Source organism: Astatotilapia calliptera, chromosome 17 (assembly GCF_964374335.1).
Source record: "Astatotilapia calliptera chromosome 17, fAstCal68.1, whole genome shotgun sequence".
NCBI classification, from domain to species: Eukaryota; Metazoa; Chordata; class Actinopteri; order Cichliformes; family Cichlidae; genus Astatotilapia; species Astatotilapia calliptera.
This window is the reverse complement of record NC_137438.1, coordinates 9,386,980-9,409,197: the sequence shown is the minus strand read 5'-3', so window position 1 is coordinate 9,409,197 and position 22,218 is coordinate 9,386,980. Positions and strand designations below refer to the sequence as shown.

The 22,218-nt window shown below is 41.7% G+C and overlaps 2 protein-coding genes across 3 annotated transcripts; both read right to left on the bottom strand.

Moving 5' to 3' along the window:
* Positions 1 to 3,083: 3,083 nt before the first annotated feature.
* On the bottom strand, positions 3,084 to 9,668 carry LOC113009710 (E3 ubiquitin-protein ligase RNF14-like). Of its 2 annotated transcripts, none has more exons than XM_080291732.1 (7): positions 9,348 to 9,668; positions 8,809 to 8,939; positions 7,752 to 8,687; positions 5,170 to 5,248; positions 4,815 to 5,006; positions 4,439 to 4,611; positions 3,084 to 4,332 (listed from the first exon to the last, which is right to left on the bottom strand). In XM_080291732.1, exons 1-7 carry the CDS (start codon positions 9,550 to 9,552, stop codon positions 4,213 to 4,215), a joined length of 1,836 nt encoding a protein of 611 aa, XP_080147858.1. In that variant the 5' UTR covers positions 9,553 to 9,668; the 3' UTR covers positions 3,084 to 4,212. The 2 variants fall into 2 exon arrangements, with proteins under 2 accessions (XP_080147858.1, XP_026003966.1); XM_026148181.2 differs by having other exon boundaries at positions 9,399 to 9,666.
* Positions 9,669 to 11,458: 1,790 nt separating this feature from the next.
* stxbp3 (syntaxin binding protein 3) lies at positions 11,459 to 21,625 on the bottom strand. The gene is made up of 19 exons (XM_026147505.1): positions 21,499 to 21,625; positions 20,124 to 20,173; positions 19,840 to 19,921; positions 19,650 to 19,726; positions 19,490 to 19,562; positions 19,287 to 19,387; positions 18,260 to 18,405; positions 17,705 to 17,798; positions 17,316 to 17,440; positions 17,083 to 17,181; positions 16,939 to 16,996; positions 16,758 to 16,823; positions 16,425 to 16,505; positions 16,134 to 16,269; positions 15,665 to 15,771; positions 15,485 to 15,583; positions 12,821 to 12,906; positions 12,380 to 12,528; positions 11,459 to 12,092 (listed from the first exon to the last, which is right to left on the bottom strand). The coding sequence occupies exons 1-19, from the start codon at positions 21,608 to 21,610 to the stop codon at positions 11,989 to 11,991; spliced, it is 1,845 nt and encodes a 614-aa protein (XP_026003290.1). The 5' UTR covers positions 21,611 to 21,625; the 3' UTR covers positions 11,459 to 11,988.
* Between the last annotated feature and the right edge of the window lie 593 nt (positions 21,626 to 22,218).

Genomic DNA, 22,218 nt, shown 5'->3' with positions numbered 1-22,218 from the left:
CACTGCTCATCTGTGAAACAAGCTGAGATGTGTGCACTCTGTATCCTACAGTCAGTGTTTCATTTCTATTTGGGAGGTTTGCAGGGGAACAATAAGTTCACCAAGTGCATTAAGAATCAGCTTACCTGACGACAGATGACAGCATCCGAGAGTTCATGTCCTCTCTCCGGCTGCTCATCTGTTCTGCATCAACCACTCACGTAAGGATAGCAAGTAACATATTTTAAAGACTGCTAAAAACGTGGAAATTAATTAATAGTGTAAAAGTGTACAGCAGATTTATAAGAGCGCAAACCAGCCCTCTTGTGGTTATGAGTCAAAATTACAGCTGCACGTGTGCTGGAGACAGATTATCAAAGTACTTAGAAAATAGCCTGACCAAAGGGTATCTTAGCTTAGTAGCTACATGAAATCAGGGGGAAATACTACATAGACTGTACATTAAAGATGACACATAGTTGAGGCCCACTGTCTGTGGACTTTGCAAGACACACACTAATTAGTGCTAAGCTATAACTATGGGCTCAAAATGTGGTCATAAATATTTTGTACTTGTAAATCAGGATTTGTATGTGTAAAAAGAATTATGTGTGTGTAAAAAAGATTTGTGCATGCATAAAAAAGATTTGTATGTGTAAAAAAGATTTGTGTGTGGACTTAGCCAAAAAAAACCCCCTGCAAGTTACAAGTACGGATTTTGACCCTATTTTTCTTCCTTTCATCTGATTGGTGAATGTCATGTCAATCACAAATGTAACAATCCAATCAGAGAACAGATGGGTTTGGCTGTCGGAGGGGCGCTTTTTTTGAACTGCAGGTCTTTGAAGGGAATAAATGCCCTTTTACATGCCAACACAGCGTTTTCCTTCATCACCACAAAGGAAAACAGTCTGTGGTCGTCAGAATTTGGTGATTTTTGTGTCACGGGACTACGTGTTTAACACAGGGACTTCCACAGCCTTTTCAACAGCGCTGCGGACCGCGGGGGGGCGCAGTGTTTTGGAAATGACAGTCTTCATTACAAAGCTTTCTTCGTTATGAATTAGCATACATGTTTTTATTGAACATTTGAAGAACTAGCAAAAAAACCCAGAAACTCTTATAGAGGACATAAAGTCAGAGATAAAAACGACATGGAGCAGGTGCATCTAGTACAGGTAGAGCTGCTGCAAAAACCCACAGAGCCCAGCAGCCAGCGCAACAAATTCTGGATCCTTTGCTTTTAGTTAGCAATTAGCATTAGTAGCACATCCTGCGTCTGATGTGAAAGCACTTTTATGCTGCGCACTGTGACTCACAGCCATGGTTCCGGGTCAGCCCTGACGTTGTGTTAAACTAATCCTAAAGTAATAATGGTATTTCTAACCACTGACATACCACAACTTTATCCTTTCAACAGCTACTGAAAGTAAGGGAACCTAACTGCTATCAGATATTTATATAGAGATTACCCTTCAAGGACACTAAACCAAGGCACAATGTACATTTCAATTCCTTTAATTTTAAATATGTTTATATTGTCTATCCTGTAAAATAGTCAGATGTGTATTCATATTAATGTACAGAATTCACCTGCTTGCTGCTACTACTGCACATTCACCCAATGTATGTATATATGTATATATATGTATATATATATATATATATATATATGTATATATATATATGTATATATATATATATATATATATATATGTATATATATATATATATATATATATATATATATATATATATATATATGTATATATATATATATATATATATATATATATATATATATATATATATATATATATATATATATATAAAATGTTCTTCCTCTACACCCCCCCCCCCCAATTTTTTTGCACATGTCGAGGAGCGTGTCAGGCTACATTTCACTGTGTTATACTTGTATAACTATGCATGTGACAAATAAAGAACCTTGAACCTTGAACCTGCAGTTCAAAAAAGTGCCCCTCCGACAGCCAAACCCATCTGTTCTCTGATTGGATTGTTTAATTTGTGATTGACATGACATTGACCAATCAGCTTAAAGGAAGAAAAATAGGGTCAAAATTCGTACTTGTAACTTGCAGGGTTTTTTTTGGCTAAGTCCACACACAAATCTTTTTTACGCACGCACAAATCTTTTTTACAAGTACAAAACCGATTTACAAGTACAAAATATTTATGACCACATTTTGAGCCCATATATAACAGCTATTAGAAGTGAAAATGATGCCTCTTGGATGGTCTGTGCCATCATGTGATGGATTTAGTAGACTGGCCTAATCACCATAAGCAAGGCCTACCAAATAATTGGCTACACATCCCTGTGTTTGTGCATCTGTCAATTAAAGTGACCACATCTTAGAAAATACATCAATTAAAAAAAATGAAACATTAACAGCTGAGTTATAAATAAATTAAGCAGATATCCAGCTGTCTTACATATAAAAGACTGGCTGCAGAGAGTAACATTTTTTGTAAATGTTAAGTTTGTTTTGCTTTGGGTTTTGTTTTTGTTTTTTAAGTTGGACATTTTTAATATCAGTGTCTGTGAGGACTGACTCACTTTTGGGACCAGCCTCAAGTGATCATTAGAGGAACTGCAGTTTTTGCCTTTTCATAGGTTACCCCCTGGTCCACTGTGGCGATCTACTTTCTAAAGGTCACCCTGAAACACTTGTGAAATTAAATATCGGGTTTGTTTAATTGTAAAATTGTGTTTGTGAAATACACAGTCAAGTGATTGTGTATTTCACATTTTAGGTACCAAGCAAAGCAAATCTGTGCAAGCCTTGAGAGCAAAGTAAAAAATCTGTGTTTTTGACTTGAGAACCAGTATAAAGGAAAGTGTTTTGCCAACAAAACCCGCCAACACCTTTAGAAAATGCATCGCAGGTGTTTTCTTCAGTCAAATCTTGCAGTGAAAACCTATAAAAAATATATTGAGTATAGCCAAGAAGTCAATTTGACGGTTATTACTACCATTATCAGTTGCTTATGTTTTCTGTGAATTCATGCTTCTTTATCTAAGAATTCCTTCCAGCACACACTGTATGTGTCAGTGTAAATTTTCTAGAATTTCAAACTGATTTCCAATTTACTCAGTTTTATTTATATGGTACCCCTGCAACAGTCACTGCAAAGTATATTACACCATAAGTTAAAGATCCTACAGAGAAAATCCCAACAATCAGATGAACGCCCATGAGCATGCACTTGGCAACAGTGGGAAGGAGGGACTCGCTTTTGATAGTTCGGAAGAATAAGTCATCTGCTGTGACCAGTTGGGGTTGAGGGTGAGGTGATTGAGCCATGTTTCAAGATGTTCTAACTAAAGGATGAGCCTGCATTTTTGGAGCTACAGTGGTTCCAGTCTGGAGAGTTAGTAAATTTGTCTTTTTTTAATGAAGCATGTATTTTGTTTGTGCTAGCAGGAAAAATAAAGGTGTAACCGATACAATTAAAAAGTATTCTTGCATTCTGCAGTCTCCTTCTGTGGGTTATAAAGGCAAACTGCTGTTTAGACATTTATGAGGAAGTGATGAGGAAGCAGGATTTTTCCTGGACAGACAAGAAAATCAAACATGCTGGCGTCTTTGTTGCACTGTCATAACAGGGCAGTGGAGGAAGGGGAAAGAAGACACATGTTCAGGATCTACCTGTAGGCTGCTGCTGGAATTGAAATGAAACATGCACGTCAAGGTCAGAAGCTTTACCTGTAGTTGTTGCAGCTGCATATATCTGTGGCAGTGTGAACCTGTCTTTTCCCTCAGAGTTCAAACGTTACAGTGATAATGACTGCACAGAGCATTTTTGTGCCATAACAGTACTTAACAGCAGCACACATCTAAAAGCAGAGGAATTCATCAGTCTGGGAAATACTTGCTCAGTTAATTTGGTTCATCAGGAGAAAAAGAAATTTGTGTTTTGAACTGTTGGTTTGAAAAAACAAGGTTCTGGCAAATGTGTCTGTTTTCTGACCACATAATTTGTCCATTAACTGAAAGAATAATTGATAATTGATTAGAACATACACCTTTAGTGTAAATGCTTCATTGCGGCCTAAGGCAAATAAAACAGCCAAAGAGGGCAATTTTTGTTAATTTACAGCACTTTGGGTTTTCTAAGGAACCAACGGTTTGGTTATTCCTTCCTGTCATTGTTGTTTTTGTTGCCCCCTGCTGATTATGAGACAGTATGTGGTGCTGATTCTTAGAATTAGTTGGAAGAAGATTGACCCCCATAAAACTGTTCGGTTGTGTTTTCTGGAGTCAGTCTGTCCCACCAGAAAATCTTCTTACAGCGAGTGCACAACATCTGGTCACACCCTCCATCCTTCTGTAACGTAAAGCACAACACACGTATGAGCAAATTCAATCAGAAACTCTCTCTGAACTGCTCTGTGCTCGCAAGTTTGTACGAATGTGCTCAGGTGAGTGCAAACCTCTATTCTAGTGAAGCATTCAGGACAACTCTTGGTATTGTTGGCAATCCAGTTGTCGCTTAGTTTTTTTTCTGCAATGGACACCAGTAAATTGCAGCCATATCTATTTTCCAGCAGGCGCTTCCTCTCCCTGCTGCCACTGGCATAGTCCTCCCAGAGAGCCTTCACCCCCTCTAAGAGACACATAAAGGACACCAGCATCTACACTTGGACTAAACACACATGTGCATCGACTCAAAGCAATCATCCAGTTACCTCCTGTACTTTCAAACCTCCAAAGTCTCATTTGTGAAACAGTTTTACATTTACTGTGACTGGATGTTGTCATTTTCATTATTCTTTGAAACCTTTTTCTTGTGGTCACACAGCTGTGTACCTTGTGACTGTGGCAGGTCTATTATATATCTTTCAGCATATTTTTTCTTGGTCTCACACTTCCCCGTTCCATGGTATGTTTTTCTGCATATGACGCAGAAGGCAAAGCCGCACTCAGAGCAAAGTGCTGCCTTGCTGGATTTCTCCAAAATCACGGCAGAGCCGCAGGATGTTCGAGGGCAGTACGTCACATCTGCGAGACAAAAAGATGCCAAAAGAAATGAGATATTTATGAAAAAGAGCTAAAGATGTTCTTTTTACCAGGTCTAACCCAGAAATGTAATAAATAGATTCTGATCAGTCTATGAAAGCCTTCATCACACAATCAGTATAACAGCAACAGAAAGAAAACAGACCAGACATGCTGTCCAGAGTCTTCTGCAGCAGGAGACGGTCATAGCGGTCAAACAGCTTCTCCCCTACCAGACTCTGCACCTACAAACACAACAGAGATGAACAAGCAGAGACACAAAGTGAGACTGAGGTCAGCTGATCGAAATTCAAACACAGAGGTTTCATTTGAAACCTCTGTGTTTGAAACGCACAGTAAGGAAATGGTCAGCAGAGACTGAAGAGGCCCCGAGGGACTGTTTCCGTTCTACTGTGTGGGACAACCTCTGCAGCCCCCTGGAGGATGACCTCAACAGCATCACAGACTGCATTACAGATTACATGAACACCGTAGCCATCAAAAAGGTATGGTGTTTTTCTAACAACAAGCCATCGATAAATCCTGAAATTAAAGCTCTCCTCAAGGAGAAGAAGAGAGTCTTTAGATCTGGACACGAACAGGAGCTGAGAGTCGTCCAGAAGAAGCTGAAATGGAAGATAAGGCAAGGAAATGAAAACTACAGGAGGAAGATGGAAGAGCAGCTGCAACAGGACAACATCAGAGGGGTTTGGAACAGCCTGAAGACAATCTCAGGACAAAAACCAACCCCTCAGGCTGCAGGAGACTTGGGGTGGGTGAATGACCTAAATAATATTTTAATAGGTTTGATCAACCACCCACCCCTCCCACAGCATCGTCCCCCCCTGCTGCAATCTCCTTCAGGGACTGCCTCTCCTTCATCTCAGGACTTCACAACTCTCAGCTTCACGCCTCCCAGCTCCCAGTCATTACACCCACCCCCGGCTTCTGTGGACTCCAACATACACCACCCTCCCCCAAAATCCATTCTTTCTATCTCAGCACTTCAAGTGAGGAACGAGCTTCGCAAGATCAAGGTGCGGAAGGCTGCAGGTCCAGATGGCATCAGCTCCAGGCTCCTGAGATGCTGCGCAGATGAACTGTGTGGCATCCTAGGATATCTGCTCAACCTGAGCCTGTCACTGGGGAAAGTATCACAGCTGTGGAAGACATCCTGTGTGGTACCGGTACCAAAGACCTCCCATCCCAAGGACCTCAGCAGCTACAGGCCAGTACCCCTGACATCGCATCTGATGAAGAACCTCGAGAGGTTGGTTCTAAACCATCTGCGCCCCCTGGTGAGGTCTTCATTGGATCCGCTACAGTTTGCTTACCAGCCTGGCATTGGGGTGGAGGACGCCATCATCTACCTCCTGCACCGAGCTCTGACTCACCTGGAGAAGCCTGGAAGCACTGTTTAGCTGGAGCTATCGGGAGTGGACCAACACATGTCCCAGTGGATACTGGACTACCTCACAGGACGCCCACAGTATGTGAGGTCACAGGGCTGTGTCTCTGACACGCTGGTCTGCAGTATGGGGGCCCCACAGGGTGCCGTCACCGTCCTCTTCACCCTCTCCACACTGCCACCTACAGAAGTTCTCTGACGACTCTGCCATAGTCGGCCTCATCACAGGTGAGGACGACTCAGAGTACAGACGGTGGACTCTGGACTTTGTAGACTGGTGTCAGCAGAGCCACCTGCTGATCAACGCCGGGAAAACCAAGGAATTGGTGGTGGACTTCCGGAGACGCAGACCCACCACACTGACACCGGTGAACATCCAGGGAGTGGACATTGAGATAGTGGACTCTTATAGGTACCTGGGTGTTCACCTGAATAATAAACTGGACTGGAGCCACAACGCTGATGCTCTTTACAGGAAAGGTCAGAGCAGACTCGACCTGCTGAGGCAGCTGAGGTCATTTGGAGTACAGGGAGCGCTTTTAAAGACTTTCTATGACTCTGTGGTGGCATCCGTCATTTTTTACAGTGTTGTATGTTGGAGCAGCAGTTTATCGGCAGCTGAGAGGAAGAGGTTGGATAAACTCATCAGGAAGGCCAGCTCTGTTCTGGGATGCACCCAGGACCAAGTGCAGGTGGTGGGAGACAGAAGGACTCTGGCCAAAATAACATCTCTGATGGACAGAGTCTCCCACTCCATGCATGTTGCTGAACTGCAGAGCTCCTTCAGTGACAGACTGCTGCATCCTCGATGCATGAAGGAGCATTTCCGCAGGTCCTTCCTCCCTGCAGCTGTCAGACTGTACAATCAGAACTGCTCCCAACAAACATAGATGTTTACATCTGCGCTGTAACTGCAATAAGTTAATCAACCGATTCACACTGCAACCTGGTTTGCCTCTTATCTGTAGTTATTTTTATTTAATTTAATAACTGTACAGTACTCTGTTTATAGTAACCATTGTCCTTAATGTAAATATGTAAGAAATATTGTGTATGTTTCTGTTCTGTGTACTGTTTGTTTGTATATGGGTCTTTCTGGCTGCTGTTAAAACCAAATTTCCCCGTGTGAGACAATTAAAGGATTATTCTATTCTATTCTATTCTATTCTATTTGACAAGAAAGGGCAGTCATCAGTTCTCCTTGTCTCCTCTGTGCTTGATCCTTCTACCTGTAGCTATTTTTAACAGCTTTTAAAATGTGTTTTGATATTAGATGAAAGGACCAAACACTACAGTTGTTGAAACCATTCTGCAGGTTGAAGGCTGCGTGTAGCTTCTACCTGTGCAGGTGTAGGGGCACCAGCGCAGTCTGCCTGAGGACAGGTGACATCCCGGACGTTCCCCTCTGTGATCTGAACCGTACAGAACTCGCAGAGACAGGCCCGGCAGAAGACGTGGCCACACGGTGACAGCTTCACGCACTCGGACCCGAGCCGGCCCATAAAACAAACCCCGCAGTCAAAGAAAGTGGTGGCAAACACTTTGTGTTTCTGGGCCGCATCATAGATCAAAATGTGGGACAGCAGAGTCTGTGATGGAGATAAAAAGAGACCAGAGAGGGTTTGCTCTTCACTCTGAGGAGAATCTGTGGGCTGGACCGGCAGAGAAGCAGCTCCAAGTTCACTTGGATCTAACGTGCCTGAGGAGGTGGAGGGAAGCAGCGATGAGAGAGAAGCATCTCCTTCATTTAAGAAATCTTCCCGGACACTTTGATGATGCTTGGATTTCTCTGCAGATGAAGAAAGATCATCCTGGAGATCAACATTAAACTCTGAGGCTTGGAGGATTGTCACATCTGGAGTGTGTGTGGTTTGGTTTTGGAGTGCAGGCTCTGGAGAAAGAGCTCTTTGATAATCTGAGGTTAGATCACTCTGGCTCTGGTGAGAGTTCAGATCATTCTGGTCATGCTTGCAGGAGTCTAAAGCCGAAGCTCCCTGAGAGTCTGCGCTGCTCCCGTCTGAAGGATTCTCCTGAACTTCCGAGGATGGTACAGAGAACTCTGGCTCTGAATTGTTCTTTGGTTCTGAGAGTTCAGCATCGTGTTGGTCCTGGTTATAATGCAGGGTGCTGCGTTCATCAGGAGGAAGATCCAGCTTACTGTGGATGTTCAGGAACCTCAGAGCATCTTCTCTGAGAAACTGCACCCAGGAGAAGAGCACCACAGCTCCCCCAGTGGCCTCATAGAGATCAGCGAGATGAGCACGCAGTGCAGCCAACTGTGGAGGGAGAGGGAGAATAGATTGTTGTCATCTTTACTGAGCCTCTACAATGTCCTGTGAACCTCTCACACACTGGCAGGCTGAACATGTGACCAACAATGACTTGACTGCTGATTACCTGTGTGTGAGTCAGCCAGCTGCAGGTGAGGCTGAAGGAGGGAGGGGAGGAGGAAGGGTAGTCTTCAGGAAGCCCAAAGTTCAAAAGCAGCGGTGGAAGGAAGGAAATATCATACTGACGCAGACTTTCACCTTAGAAAGAAAAATACGAGCTCATCAGATGAACTAATCTCTTTCTGTAATGTTTGTTTATTTGTTTTTAAATAATTTGGGTGTATTCGACAGAAAATATTTGATATATTCTGTCACATGAACTCAAATAGCAAAAGCTATAAATGATGCTTGATGACATTAAGCTGTTCAAAGGTATATTTAATATAGATATATTTAATTCATACATCATACATTCCATTTAATGCCAACAAAAACATGCTCATTAAATTGTTACGGGCTCGCCTAATGCAGAACAAGTGTTTAACTCATTTTACATCATTGGCTACATAAAACCCATTTTTATCTTAAGTAGATGATTAAGGCTGTAACAGTAAAGGTGCTTCCTAATATTCCAAACCAACATTTTCCAAAAACATCAGATCGGACCTTTTCGGTCCAGCAGTCGCGTGTTTGACAACCCCGGCGCCTCTGATTTACCCTCTCTGAGAGCCACGCTGAAGCCGACAGGAAGCTCGACACATACTCGGATTTCTCCGGCAGACTTCGACTCGTCCCGAACAAACTCGTCCGCATCGAAAATACTCTGGAGAGCGAGCAGCTCGTCTTCCTGCTCCTCCAAGTCCTCAGTCATCCCTCCACTTCCTCCTCGGTCTGATTTTGTGAGAAGCCTTCCTTCTGTGGCTTCTTGCTTGACTCTGGGTCACACCAGCTGTTCCTGGTCCTTGTTTGTCCGTCCCTCTGACTCATCAGCGTATGATGTAAGAAGCAAAGTACAGGCAGCAACCTCAGCCTACTGTAACCCTGCTGCTAATGCAAACCAGTCTAACAGGCCAATCAGCATGTTTGTTTGTTTTTTAGTACTAATACTCCTTAATAGTCCATTTTGCACTTTTATTTGCAATCCATGTCTCTATGAACCCAACAATACAGTACACTATTAAACTCCTCTCTCCTTTAATTTACTGAAACACATTACAGAAGAATACTCCCTGCTCCTCTGTGAACGTTTCTCCTTTAAGTTCCTCACAAAGTGATCTAAGAGTGCTTTGTTAAATTAGCTAAGTCAATATTAGACATAATGAAACAGAAATTTTAATATCCATCAGTTGTGGCTCTAATTTTCCATCACATTGACTTGGCTTTGGCTCTAGAACTTTTTCTCTGCCTTGCTCAACAGCTTTAGTTCTCTCTGGGATTCGAACTGGACACTCTGGGGGCTTTTTTGGATTTCAAGATGGCAGACAAAGCCCTGGGACTTCTTTGATACATCATTTTTCTGGGCACTGTTAACAGATGCTGGAAAGAAAGAAATACAGTATTTACATGCTCTATTCTTCCAAAACTAAATTAGCATTTCACAAATTCTCTGCATCATCAATTGTTCTCTAAATATCATTTTATTATTCAGATAAGTGATTCATATATTCAAAGCACTTGTGACAAACTGTCATCAAATATTTTAAGGTTGCTGAAGTTTGGCTCTAACTGTTGGGTGGAGAGGCTCTGACTCCCACCTGACACCCGGATGCACTCTTTCTTGTGTCTTTCTTCCCAGGAGTTGAGCTTGCAGGTCCTGGAGCAGTAGAAGACCTTGTTGCAGCACCTGCCCAGGGTCAGATTCATGGACACGGACCGACCGCAGTGAAAGCAGAACTTTAACACTGGTTTCCTGAGAACAGGTTTACACATAAAGAAAGAGAAGTTCCTGAAAGCTGTGTTTAGATTAGGTAACAGAGAGCAGAAAAATAGGAACAAGAGCAGCACCTTACTGTAGATGAATGTGAGTGTATGCGTACCTGTGGTCTCCTGCTTCCTCTGGGAGGCTTTTACTTTTGGGAGGGACACACACAAACACACTTATAATTTAAAGCCATTTTCAACAATGAGAGCAAGTGTTAGCAGGAGTCCTTAGCAGTAACATATAGCACTGTGCTAACGTCTTGCACCACTCCTCATTTCCGGCCCTGTAGATGTTGATCCATCCTCAGCAAAAATGGTCTCAGTGACTGTCAAGGAAGTCAAGGAAGGGAAGCAGGGAGAAATGTCTGGGGCTTGCCAAATTACACAAGAACTATACTGAAAATCAGTGGCAACAGGTCTGAGTAATGACTCTAAAAATGATATTTTTGGTTTGAATTGGTATGTACAGAGGAGGTCAGGAGAGAGGTACAGCAGTGAGTGTCTACAGCCATCTGTAAAACAGGGTGGAGGCTCTGTGATGGTTTGGGTTTGCATTTAAGCCAGTGCCGTTTGAGATCTTGTCAAAACCGATGGAGTTACGAATTCAGAAAAGCACTGTCAGATTTTCATCCACCATACAGTTCCATACGTGTGAGTGGTTGCGTATGTAGGATCAGTGAAGCAGGACTTTGCTGTGAGTGTTTACATGTCACCCTGATGCAAAGACCTGTTAATGCTGTTTACCCGGCTTAGCCAGGAATTTAGGAAATTTGTGTTGGTTTTCTCTTGTGGACATTTACTGGCTATTCTGATGTTTTAGCTCCATGCGCAGTCTACAAATGAGGCAAAATGAACTCTTAAGACTTGAACCACTTCATCCATTTATTAGTCAGCTGTTCAAGGAAAACGAAATACTCAATGTTAAAAATAGTCTTCAAAAGTCATTAAAGTGTTTATGAACAGAGGTGAAAAAGTCAAAATGGCATAGCAGGGACTCAGTGCTTACATACATATATACATCAGTGATGTGCGACTTTGCACCACTTTTCTGTTTTTCAAGGTTTCTCTTAGAAGCCTTTCAACTTGTAACATTATCATAATTTTTAAGACAAACAAACAGACGGGTTAGAGTAGGATGAGATCAGTTAGTATTTAAATACTATCCAAATGTTCAAATCACAATGTCATAATCGCACCATGTTCTTAGGTCTTCATGTGGAAAATCTGCGTCTCATACCTTGCACTATAAACATGGGCTTGGATTGAAAAGCTATTTAAATGACTGTAAGGAAATTCCCTTCACAATTCCACTGAGGAAGTTAAGATAAGTGTGCTGTGCTGAGTGATAAGGGATGTAGAGAAACAAGCGGGGTGGGGGCCGAACTTCTCAAGCTTTGGTCTCGACCTCTAGTGTGAAGCTTTCCATGGGTCCTTTGCTCAGGGCCTTGATGTCATCCAGGAGAACGGTGGGGGTCAAAATGTGGGAAGACCCTGTATAGGATAAAGATAAATAAATTGCATTAAAAAACAAACAAACAAACAAACAAAAGAAAAGTCCTGTCATAATTCCGCTCTGCTCCAGTAGGGGGTGTAAAACAGCAGGAAATAACGTATAATAAGTGTAATCTTAAAACTCAGTGGAACCTTCCCGATAATCGTCACAATCATAGCTCTCCTTAGTTCATGTGCTGCAAGCTAATATTTCCCAGCATTCTGACTTTCTGCGCGCCTGTTTGGTACGAAGCATTGTCCAGCTGTTTCCTTGCACTGAGTCTTACCAATGATGACCTCGCAGGTTTTCATTGCCCTGGTGACCTCGTAGGCGCAGCGCATCTCAGAGAAGCTGATCCCTCCTATAACAAAGATGATGAGACGTGAGCCAGTCCGGCGGTCATCCTGAGTGCTGGCTCTGTGCTTCTGCCGTGCGCTGTGGAGAAGAAGGAGGGGCATCGGAAATATTAACTGACAGAGCCTTAAAGAAGAAAAAGCAGACGCTGCTTCTTACTGTTGAAACTGGAAAATCGACCTCATTCACCTCAATCAACCCTCTAAGAAACAGAAAGTGGATGTGGAGAGATAAATCACACAGACTGACTGTATAAGCATAACTAAGTGACACAACAACACAAAACTGTAGGGTTGTTAAACTGTATATTCTTCAGTTAGAAAGAAACCAAAACAGCAGCCCAGTTCCAGCCTGGTCACTCACAAAAACCCACCTCACAGCCCCGGAGCCATTCCAGGCAGCAGGACACTCGGACTGGTGCGGCCACTCTTTGGTGTCCAGTTTGTTCTCCACGACATCCTGGAAGTAACGCATGTTTTAGAGATCATGTGACATGGGGAGCAAATCTGTTTTGCAAGCCAGTAACAATTTTAAAGTGCAGTAACCTTCACTCGCTGAGGGGTCCTACCTACATTAAATTTATATGCACATGGTCCAGTGGTCATCTTCTAAATGTTACGCAACGTGTATCTCTTTGACCATCATGCGCATACTTCAGTTTTCTTTATATTTGGAACACAAGTTTCAGTCACTCTGTAAAACGATTTATTTTGTGGGTGACGTCACAACTTAAAAGCAGAAGTCGTGCCATTAACAGAGCTAATTAACAGAAGAACACATGATGAGTAATTTTGGTGCCAAGGGAAGGTGTGATAATAACGTAACTACATCATGCATTAGTAGATGTCAAAACACAGGCTACTGCTTGACAAACAATTTGCTTTCCTCCAGGAAAGGTTCTCCAATATAGAGGAGAACCTTTCCTGGAGTGTGAACACCTCCGAGCTGCTGAAAAAGGCCCAACAGAGACTGTACTTCCTGAGAATTCTCAGGAGGAATAACATCACACAGAGACTGCTGGTGTCCTTCTACAGAGCCACCATTGAGAGTGTTCTAACTTACTGCATATGCATCTGGTACACTAGCTGCACAGGGGCTCAGAGGAAAGCACTCCAAGGGATCATTAACACCGCCCAAAAGATCACTGGCTGCCCTCTCCCCACACTGGAAGTTCTACACAACGCCCACTGTTTTAAAAAGGCCCAAAACATCATAAAAGACACCTCACATCCTGGCCACTCCCTGTTCGAACTGTTGCCCTCAGGCAGACGGTACAGGGCAATCAGAGCAAGGACTAATAGACTCAAACACAGCTGTTATCCAACTGCAATAACACATCTGAATACTACAAAAAAATGTTATTGTTTTATTTATATTTTTATTTTATTATATTTTATATTATTTATATTTTGATATTGCTAGGGATGATGCAATGATCGGGGACCATTCTTAATTTCGTTGTTCTCATGACAATGACAATAAAGTCTCTGATTCTGATTCTGATTCTGAACTCAAAGTCTCACTGTTTTTTTGCATCATGCACCTTTATGCTTAGAAATACTTGAGACTAGCAGACGAGCTTTAAGTTATCTGCAGCAGATATTCAGCTCCTACACATCAAATCAATTTGTCTTCTGCTGCAAGAGGAAACATTTTAACCGCATTTGACAGGAAACCAGGTGCTCAGGTGAAGACCACTGATGTTTTTCTTCTTTTTTTTTTTCCATGTAATAACAGGAAATGCAAGTGAAGATGAGAAGAAACGAGCTCATGTTACAGATCCTATAACATGGAGTTAGATTCTAATCTAATATAAACTTATTTTCACAGTAACCTGTAAGATGATTACTAAAAGGCTCCTCTCAGTTTTGTTTGCTATTAAGAGCCTCCTCTTCATTGGATACACTCCATCTGATTAACAACATGGATTTACAGAACTGAGACTGAGTGAAGAGAAGAGTTTGGGGGAAAACTGCTAATGGGGGTATTTCCACCTCTCAGTTCCACACCCATTTCAGAGAAACGGCTTCGGCAGCTGAGTTTTAAGAGCAAGTATATATTTTCTTTTCATGATTTGTGGTTGACAGGTCACATGACTTACCAAAGTGAAAACAAAGCACAGTGAAAAGGTACATTTAGAAAAGAAAACCAAAAACTGGCAGCACAGCGAATTTCACACAAACAAAGGACAAAGATTTTCACCCAACATACTTATAAGACAATAAAAACACTAGTTCTGAGGGACTGAGACAGAAACAGAAGGACCATCCTCTGAAGAAAAACAACAAGGCAACAACTAGTGCCTTGTTGTGGTTTACACTTGCTAGGATGCAGAAAACGGTACAGAACAACACAAACTTGTGTGACACAGCTTATCAGATGACCCGAATCTGATAACCTCCTTTTGTTCTGCTTCCATAGTTGTGCTCATGAATGCCCCTTAGATGAGGACTGGGGTAGCACAATGAAACAGATACAGTTACATGTTCAGTTTGGCATCAACTACTCTAATGACCGCTCAAGGCTGGGTACACAACAGAGTCGGCTCACACATGTTCAAATGCCCCAAATCAGCAATGAAATGAACAAATGTTTACAGCCTGAAATAAAAACTGCTTTTGGCAATGGATAAATTCATCCTTTATAACAACTGTGCGCCAGGGTAACTTTTTATTTATAACTCAAACATTTGTACTTGCAGAGGCTCAAAGCTTTGATTGACAGGTGTCGAAAAAGTTCATTCCACCAACTGAACTGAAACCTCTACACCCCGTCTGTGTGTTGGTGTCTGTAGAGCAGTTTTACTTTCACTGTCTAAAGCATAATATGGACTCAAGTGAGCTACAACAAAGCCCGCAAGTTTCTACTTTAGTTTCATTGAATTTAGTTTTAGATAGATTAATAAAATCCATCACTTAGCAATCATTAGCAGCTAGCAGAATCGGTGAATTGCAAAGGTACAGTTTATGGATGCTTACTAATGCAGAGACAATGGGTGCAAAGACAAGCTAGGATACCACATGATGATGTCACTGACCTCCATCACATCTTTTATGGTGGGGATCCATCTGGAAAGGCTGTATCTCTCCTCTTGGGAACGCTCTCGTCGGTTGGGTTTACGAGAGAAGAAACTGGGCTGGAAATAAAAGTACATCAATGAAAACTTTAAAAAATGGATAAATCAAAACACTGAAACGTTTTCCTTTTCTCAACCTACCGTTATGATGATGGGCACGCCCAGCTCTTTCCAGTTCTGGATATACTCCGGTTCTCCCTCGATCTTTACATGCTCAATAAGTTTGTTTAAGTTTTCCTCGGTTGTCCCTGTTTACAAACACCAAACAACCAAAAAGCAAAAAAGACAGATGGACAAATTAGCACCTCTAATTTTTAGTCAAAAAAAGTTGCTGTCAGCGTTAATCTCGTTAAAATGACGTTAACGCCATAACAGCATTAACGCTGCAAATCTCGGTTAGCGAGTTAACGCGGATCGCCCCGTGTGAGGGGCTGCACGGTGCTAATGCGTTAACGAGCTAACCGCGCTACCGCTGTGCAGGCCTTGTGTGGGGAGATCTGCGTTAGCTCGCTAATGGAGATTTGCTGTGTTAATGCAGTTATGGCGTTAACGTCATTTTAATGAGATTAATGCTGACAGCACTACTTTATTCACGAGAAGGCTGATGTACCGTTCAGGCTGAAGATGTAGAGCAGCACAGCTCTGATCTTGTCATGTTTACTGTATGGGTTCAGCAGCACAGGCAGCAGAGTCCTCATGGGATCTTTCACCTTTAACCCATCCACATCGGCGCCTACTGCAAGGTCCTGCACAGAAACATACAGCATATTACACATAGTACACATGACACACTTCCCTAAAGCTTTGATTAGAAGGTCACACTTGGCCGCATACAGTAACGGTACTCTGCAGGTCAGGAAGAGTGTGACTGCTAGATCTTGATAACAGAGCATAAACAGACCTGTTCAGCTTTGCAGAGTTTCTCCACATTGTTTGCGAAATGTTTCATGCAGTCCTCAGCCAGCTGCAGATGAATCGTTTTCTAGAATCCAGGCAGAAAACTGTTAAAAACATCAGGTCAACCCTATGTAATAACAGGCTGCAGAGGCGCCACACCCGACCACAATATAAGGATTGCGTAGCCCTTACAATAATAATAATTGTTGTAAGAGTTGTATCTGTCTTAAAACCAACAACAAGATCCTGGAGAAAATTCTGCTTTAATCTCACATTTCAGATGAACACATAACTTCGAAGTAAGTTCAGTTATCCCTACATAAGTTTTACTGCATACCTCTGTCATCTGTTTACGGAACGCAGGCATCTTCTTCATCATTTGAGCCAAATTGCTAATTGTGATCTGGGGAAACAAAAAACATACATATATATTAATATATATGAACACATTAAATGTTTGCTCAAGATATGCTTTTCAAAATGAAACGATCACACAAGCAGAAACCACTGCACTGTACCTTCCCATCTGGCTGTTTCTTGCTAGCAGATATCTCCTTCACCATCTTGGGAATTTGCCTGTTGTAGGGAAAACAAAAATGTTAAGATGAGTGTTCTGACAACAAGAAGAAGATATTGCCATACTTCTGGTTTCGCACACTTACGCTGAAACCTCTGCGATGTGCTGGTGCCTCAGCTTCACCCAGAGCATGTCATCCTCATTCAGCAGGGCCTGCTTCTCTAAGCCGTCTCTAGCCTTGTACCTGGACACAAAATGACCCAGAATAGCAGTATCTAGTTTCTCATGAGCACAAGAGTATGAAGCAGTAAGCAGATTGTACACATATATCTCTATATCTATCTCTCTATATAAAATACAGGAAGTAGACTGCATTACTTATAGGTATCGTTTTCTATATCAATGAGATCGTAGGCCATGGCCTGGTAGGTCAGCTCGTGCAGGATGGGGGTCACAGGATCAAAGCCTCTGTCGACTATCAGCAACTGGGCTTGGGTCTTCTCCTGGTGATGTAGGGGGAAAAAAAAGTTATATATTATTAAATTATATATAAAAACGGGGATAATTCACTTCCACGGAGCAAGCTGTCCAAACTTTTGCCTTTTCAAATTTATAGTAAAGGGAACTGTTTAATGTGCTTGAGGCAAAGGAGGGATTATTTTATTCTTTCATGTGATAAACAATACAGTATTTTAAAATTCCCATTTACTCCCAGGGCTACGACCTTGTTTATCCTGAAACCATCCTTTGTTCGGCAGGCCTCTCACCTTTTTCTTGCCACTGTCATCCAGCTGGTAGTGTGTGTCCAGCTTCCGGTCCACCAGCTCTGCAAGGAGTTTGGCATTCTCCATGTTGCCGTCTCTAGTTATGATATAAATGTTGTTTCCGTCAGTCAAGTGAACATTGAGGTCAAGGTTAATCCAGTAGTTATAAAACACAAAACTGTATTTTCTGTAAATAACAGCTGCACTCTGCTCTTTACATATCTTTACACTCTTACTTTCATCAGGCTGAATAGGATCAGCGCTGCTGTGAGCGAGTGACCTCACTTGCTCAACTACCATGTGATTCTTTCTACACATAGCTATTTCTTTGAACAGTGAACGTTATAAGATATATGTCTACTATATTCACTCGGAACAAACACATTCTAAAACCAGTCTGTTCAAAGAAACAAGTGATACCAACGCTTTGTTTTCAAGCCCAGCATTATTCCTGCCATTAATATGGAACCTATTCTGACTTTTTCTCCTAAAAAGTTTCACTCTGCTTGGGGGCTCGGGTGTATTGTTACCTAAGACACTACATGTTGTCTGACTTACTTCTTGTATCGGATCCCTGGGTACTCGTCTAATGTGGCACAGAGCGTAACGAGCTGGCCTGCCAGTGTCTCCAGTGTCTTCGTTTTGTCCTGACTCTTGGGGCTGTAGATGCTTCGGAAAGCCCCGGGATTATCGCAGGTGAAAACCTTCAAAGTATTTAACACCACAGTGTAAACCACAGCCGTCATCATTAAAGTTCCAGAAGATACAAATTGAGCACAAGGATCATTTTTAATTTCTCATTGTTTCCCGAACTCGAGGCTATAATACATTAAGCACCTGCTTGTGTGTTTCTTTGTCTGATCACATCTCCTAGATAATCAGCAGATGAGCAATCAAACCTGGTACACAGATATATCGTAAAGGTTCTCATCTATATCAGAAATTATGACACCATTGTGTTTCCTAACATCTGCCTAGTAACAGGCTAAAGTGACCCATTTTCAGAATATATGCACATATACCACCTTTTACTTCAATGACAACATCTAATTCACATCAACATACGATGAATTACACATGATACGATGGCAGCATGTTGCCTGCCAAACAGGAAGCAAGCGGCTAATAAACAAACAAACCCCGTTTTAAGCCTTTGTGAACCTACAACACCTGGTGAAAGTAACAACTCATATCTGCAAAAGCTGAATTCACCAGTGTTTTCTTTCGCTCACTGCAGCAAGACAATGCCAGTAACGCGTATACAACAGTAGTTTTCTGTTTCTGCAACTATCCCACCTGCAGCCAAAACCCATTGAGAACACACAGTGAATTATAAACGGGAAAGGTTGACAACGAAGCCGCTGAAATGCTATAGCAAGGAAAAATGTGAAGCTACAGGATTTACTCTCTTTAGGACTTCAAGAAACACCCTACACAAGGCAAATTCCCTTCCTTCAACAACAGGCAAGTGCACAGCCTGCGTGCGTGCCTGTCAACTGAGGGGAATTTTGACAAAAAGAGGAAATGGACTATTACAAAATAAACTAAAAAAAAAAGAACACTTGGCTAAATTTTAAACACTTACTTGTGCTTCCTGAGGCATGAAAGAGATGTTTATTTCCTTGCAGACCCTTATGTGTTTTCCACAGGCTTGCCTCATTTTGTTGAACAGGTCATCAGGGCAGTCTGCAGATCAAAAAAGCTTTCAGTGCCCACTTTGATCGTAAAAGGTATATCTGCTATTTGGCTGATGAAGCAGATTTAAGCACCAACACAGGAGTTACCTACAGTCAGTGAAATAGACGTACGCAGCTTTGTATTTGGGTTTGGGCTTGAAATCCTTTATAAAGGCATCCACACACTATGAAAAAAAAATAGATTTAAGAACTCACAGAGTTTGGCAGTGATATGTTAAAGAAATGAAAATGAAAAAGCTTTAACAGCAAACCTTAGCAGTAGGTGTCATAAAGTAAATGGACTTCATTTCGAGAACAGGCTCTCTGCTTTTGAACAGGTCCTCCACAACTAGAAACAGAATACTAGTAGTCAAAAGTAGCTAAAGACATACACGCACAAATTATCTTTGATCAAATAGCTTTGTGATGTAAAAATAAATAAAAGGACATCATTCCACCTACTTGTTATCTTCTCTGACATCAGGTCGGACATTTTGCAGCATGACGAGAGGAGCTTGGTGGTGAAAGGATCCAGAATCAATATCTGTGAAGAAGACAACGTGAAAATGCTCCTTTAATTATGCGTTAAACAGTAATATACTCCCATGCTATGCAGCACCACATATCGAGACAAAGCGTATGAGTGAGAATCAATCATATCAAAGCTGAATCTGTAACTCGGAGCTTGTCCATTTATCCAAGTACAATCCTGGGACTCTGTACTGAGCACATGGTGGGTTTCTTACCTTCCATACTTCAGAGTTTCTGCAGTCTGTAATAATTGTGTCCTGTATTCCTGTAAGGAGCACATAACATGACAACATGTAAACACAACAATAATCTGAAAACAAATTATCGTTCATGATGTCACTGTTTAAGCTACCTCTTAGTTCAAGTGTGCAAAACAGAAAGTGATGTAATCAGAACTGCAAATATCCATTATCTCGCTACTTATGCATAAAATTAAAACATATTAGAACGTTTATAGCCTAATGTATAAAAGTTATGCAGTTGTGTTTCGTAATATTTCAGAGTCTTGGTACAATTGATTTTTCATATGTGTTTGGGTCATACCACGTGAGCGTGAAAGGGTGTGGTACTAGTAGTTTTCTAGATAATGGAATTTTAAAACAGCTCCTCAAAAAAAAAGTGCCAGAAAAACTCAGATCCCCTCACTTTTTTTTTTTTTTTTGTGAGATAACAGTGAGGTCCTGGAGTTTTACATATTTTATCTTAAGTAGTAAACTTAAACTTAGTTGGGGGGGTTTCGGCAGTTTAAAAAAATTGATTAATTAAGAAGGAATGACCTTTGAACCAACTAAAGTATTTACGTACTGCCAAGGTTATGTCAGCTTTCATGAGTGGAGTATTAAGAACAAAGGCTATTTCTGTCTAACTCTGTTACTTGATTATTAGCCTGCTATTGTGCAAACCTGAGTGATAGCACTCTCATTAATTTAGGGACAACTGTTCAGCGACCTTATGGTCATTTTGTAGCCTGTAGTGCGTAAACTTGAATCATCCATACATCTATCCCAGCTGTCACAGGGCGAAAGGTGGGGTACAGGTCACCAGTCTGACAGAGTTCTAACACATGTCAGCAGCAACAAAACTTCATTACCGCTGTTCTACTGGGCTGCATTAGTCTTAGCTGCTTGTTTGACCCTCATTTTAACGGCAACACAAACCAGCCTTCTTGGTGACATAACCTAACCACAGCCAACAAGAGGAAGGCAAGACATCAGGATAAGGATACAAATAATACGCCAGACTTGTAGCAATCCCGCTGCATAAACGAGGTGCGGTTGCAGACGTACAGTGACCTCACCCATGGCTACTGCTACAAACAAGTAGCCTAAAAAAGTCGTTATGTTCTGACCGGGCCAAGTGTTAGGTCAAGTTGCGTCTGCGGCTTTTTCCTCTATCGGTTCTACTGCGTTTCGTAAATTTGTAATTTTCCGCTCAAAGGGAACAGCTGAATGAAAATGTTCGCTGTTATTCCAAAAGCTAAAGATGCGCAGGAAGAGGTTAGCTAAAACAGCTCACAGTTCACGTGCTAAACAAACGCCGTTGTGCTATTTTTCAAGAGCAGGAAATACTCTCCTGTTGGAGTAAACTTACTTTTCCAAACTATTCTTTTCAGCCCGTGATCTGAGCCCGTTGCCATCTTGTTTTTTTCCCCCACTGCGCCGCTTCCCTTCGAGAAATTCACGAAGACAAACTCTGACGTCATTCGCGTCACCAAGTGTGCGACAGTGAGCTGTAGTTTTTTAGTGATGAAGCGCACAAGACATCTATCTATCTATCTATCTATCTATCTATCTATCTATCTATCTATCTATCTATCTATCTATCTATCTATCTATCTATCTATCTATCTATCTATCTATCTATCTATCTATCTATCTATCTATGTTACTGTCAAAGAGGTGGCTCTGAGGCCTCCAGACAGTAATTATGTCCATGTCACATTTAGTGGATATATCCTTGAGTGCAGAACATGATGCTTTCAAAGGTAGGTTTTTTCCATGGCATTCAACCTACACCGGCCCCATCTCCCTGCTTCATTATAAAAAGACATTTAACCCCCCCAGTGGGAGGGGCTTGCTGCAGGTATTTCAGCTGATAGATGTTTAAGAAAAGATCAAACCACTAGAGAGAAGTGTTTTTAAGAATCAAAGAGAAGCTATCAAGAGAAGGAGAGAAGACACAAACCAGAAAAACTGGTGCTATGAAGTGGCTGGAGATTTTTGTATTACTGGGCATGTGCTCACAGGTATTGTAATAAATAGTGAGGAGATAACTGTTATAGGAAATTGATCAGAACACTTAATACATATA

Coding starts and splice junctions, on each gene's coding strand:
- LOC113009710 (XM_080291732.1), bottom strand. CDS start 9,552: ATGACTGAGGACTTGGAGGAGCAGGAAGACGAGCTGCTCGCTCTCCAG. Junction 5,007..5,169: donor GACTCTGGACAGCATGTCTG/GTCTGTTTTCTT, acceptor TTTGTCTCGCAG/ATGTGACGTACTGCCCTCGA. Junction 4,612..4,814: donor AGACCTGCCACAGTCACAAG/GTACACAGCTGT, acceptor TGTGTCTCTTAG/AGGGGGTGAAGGCTCTCTGG.
- stxbp3 (XM_026147505.1), bottom strand. CDS start 21,610: ATGACGTCAGAGTTTGTCTTCGTGAATTTCTCGAAGGGAAGCGGCGCA. Junction 19,922..20,123: donor GAAACTCTGAAGTATGGAAG/GTAAGAAACCCA, acceptor TCTTCTTCACAG/ATATTGATTCTGGATCCTTT. Junction 12,907..15,484: donor CCATAAAAGATGTGATGGAG/GTCAGTGACATC, acceptor CGTTACTTCCAG/GATGTCGTGGAGAACAAACT.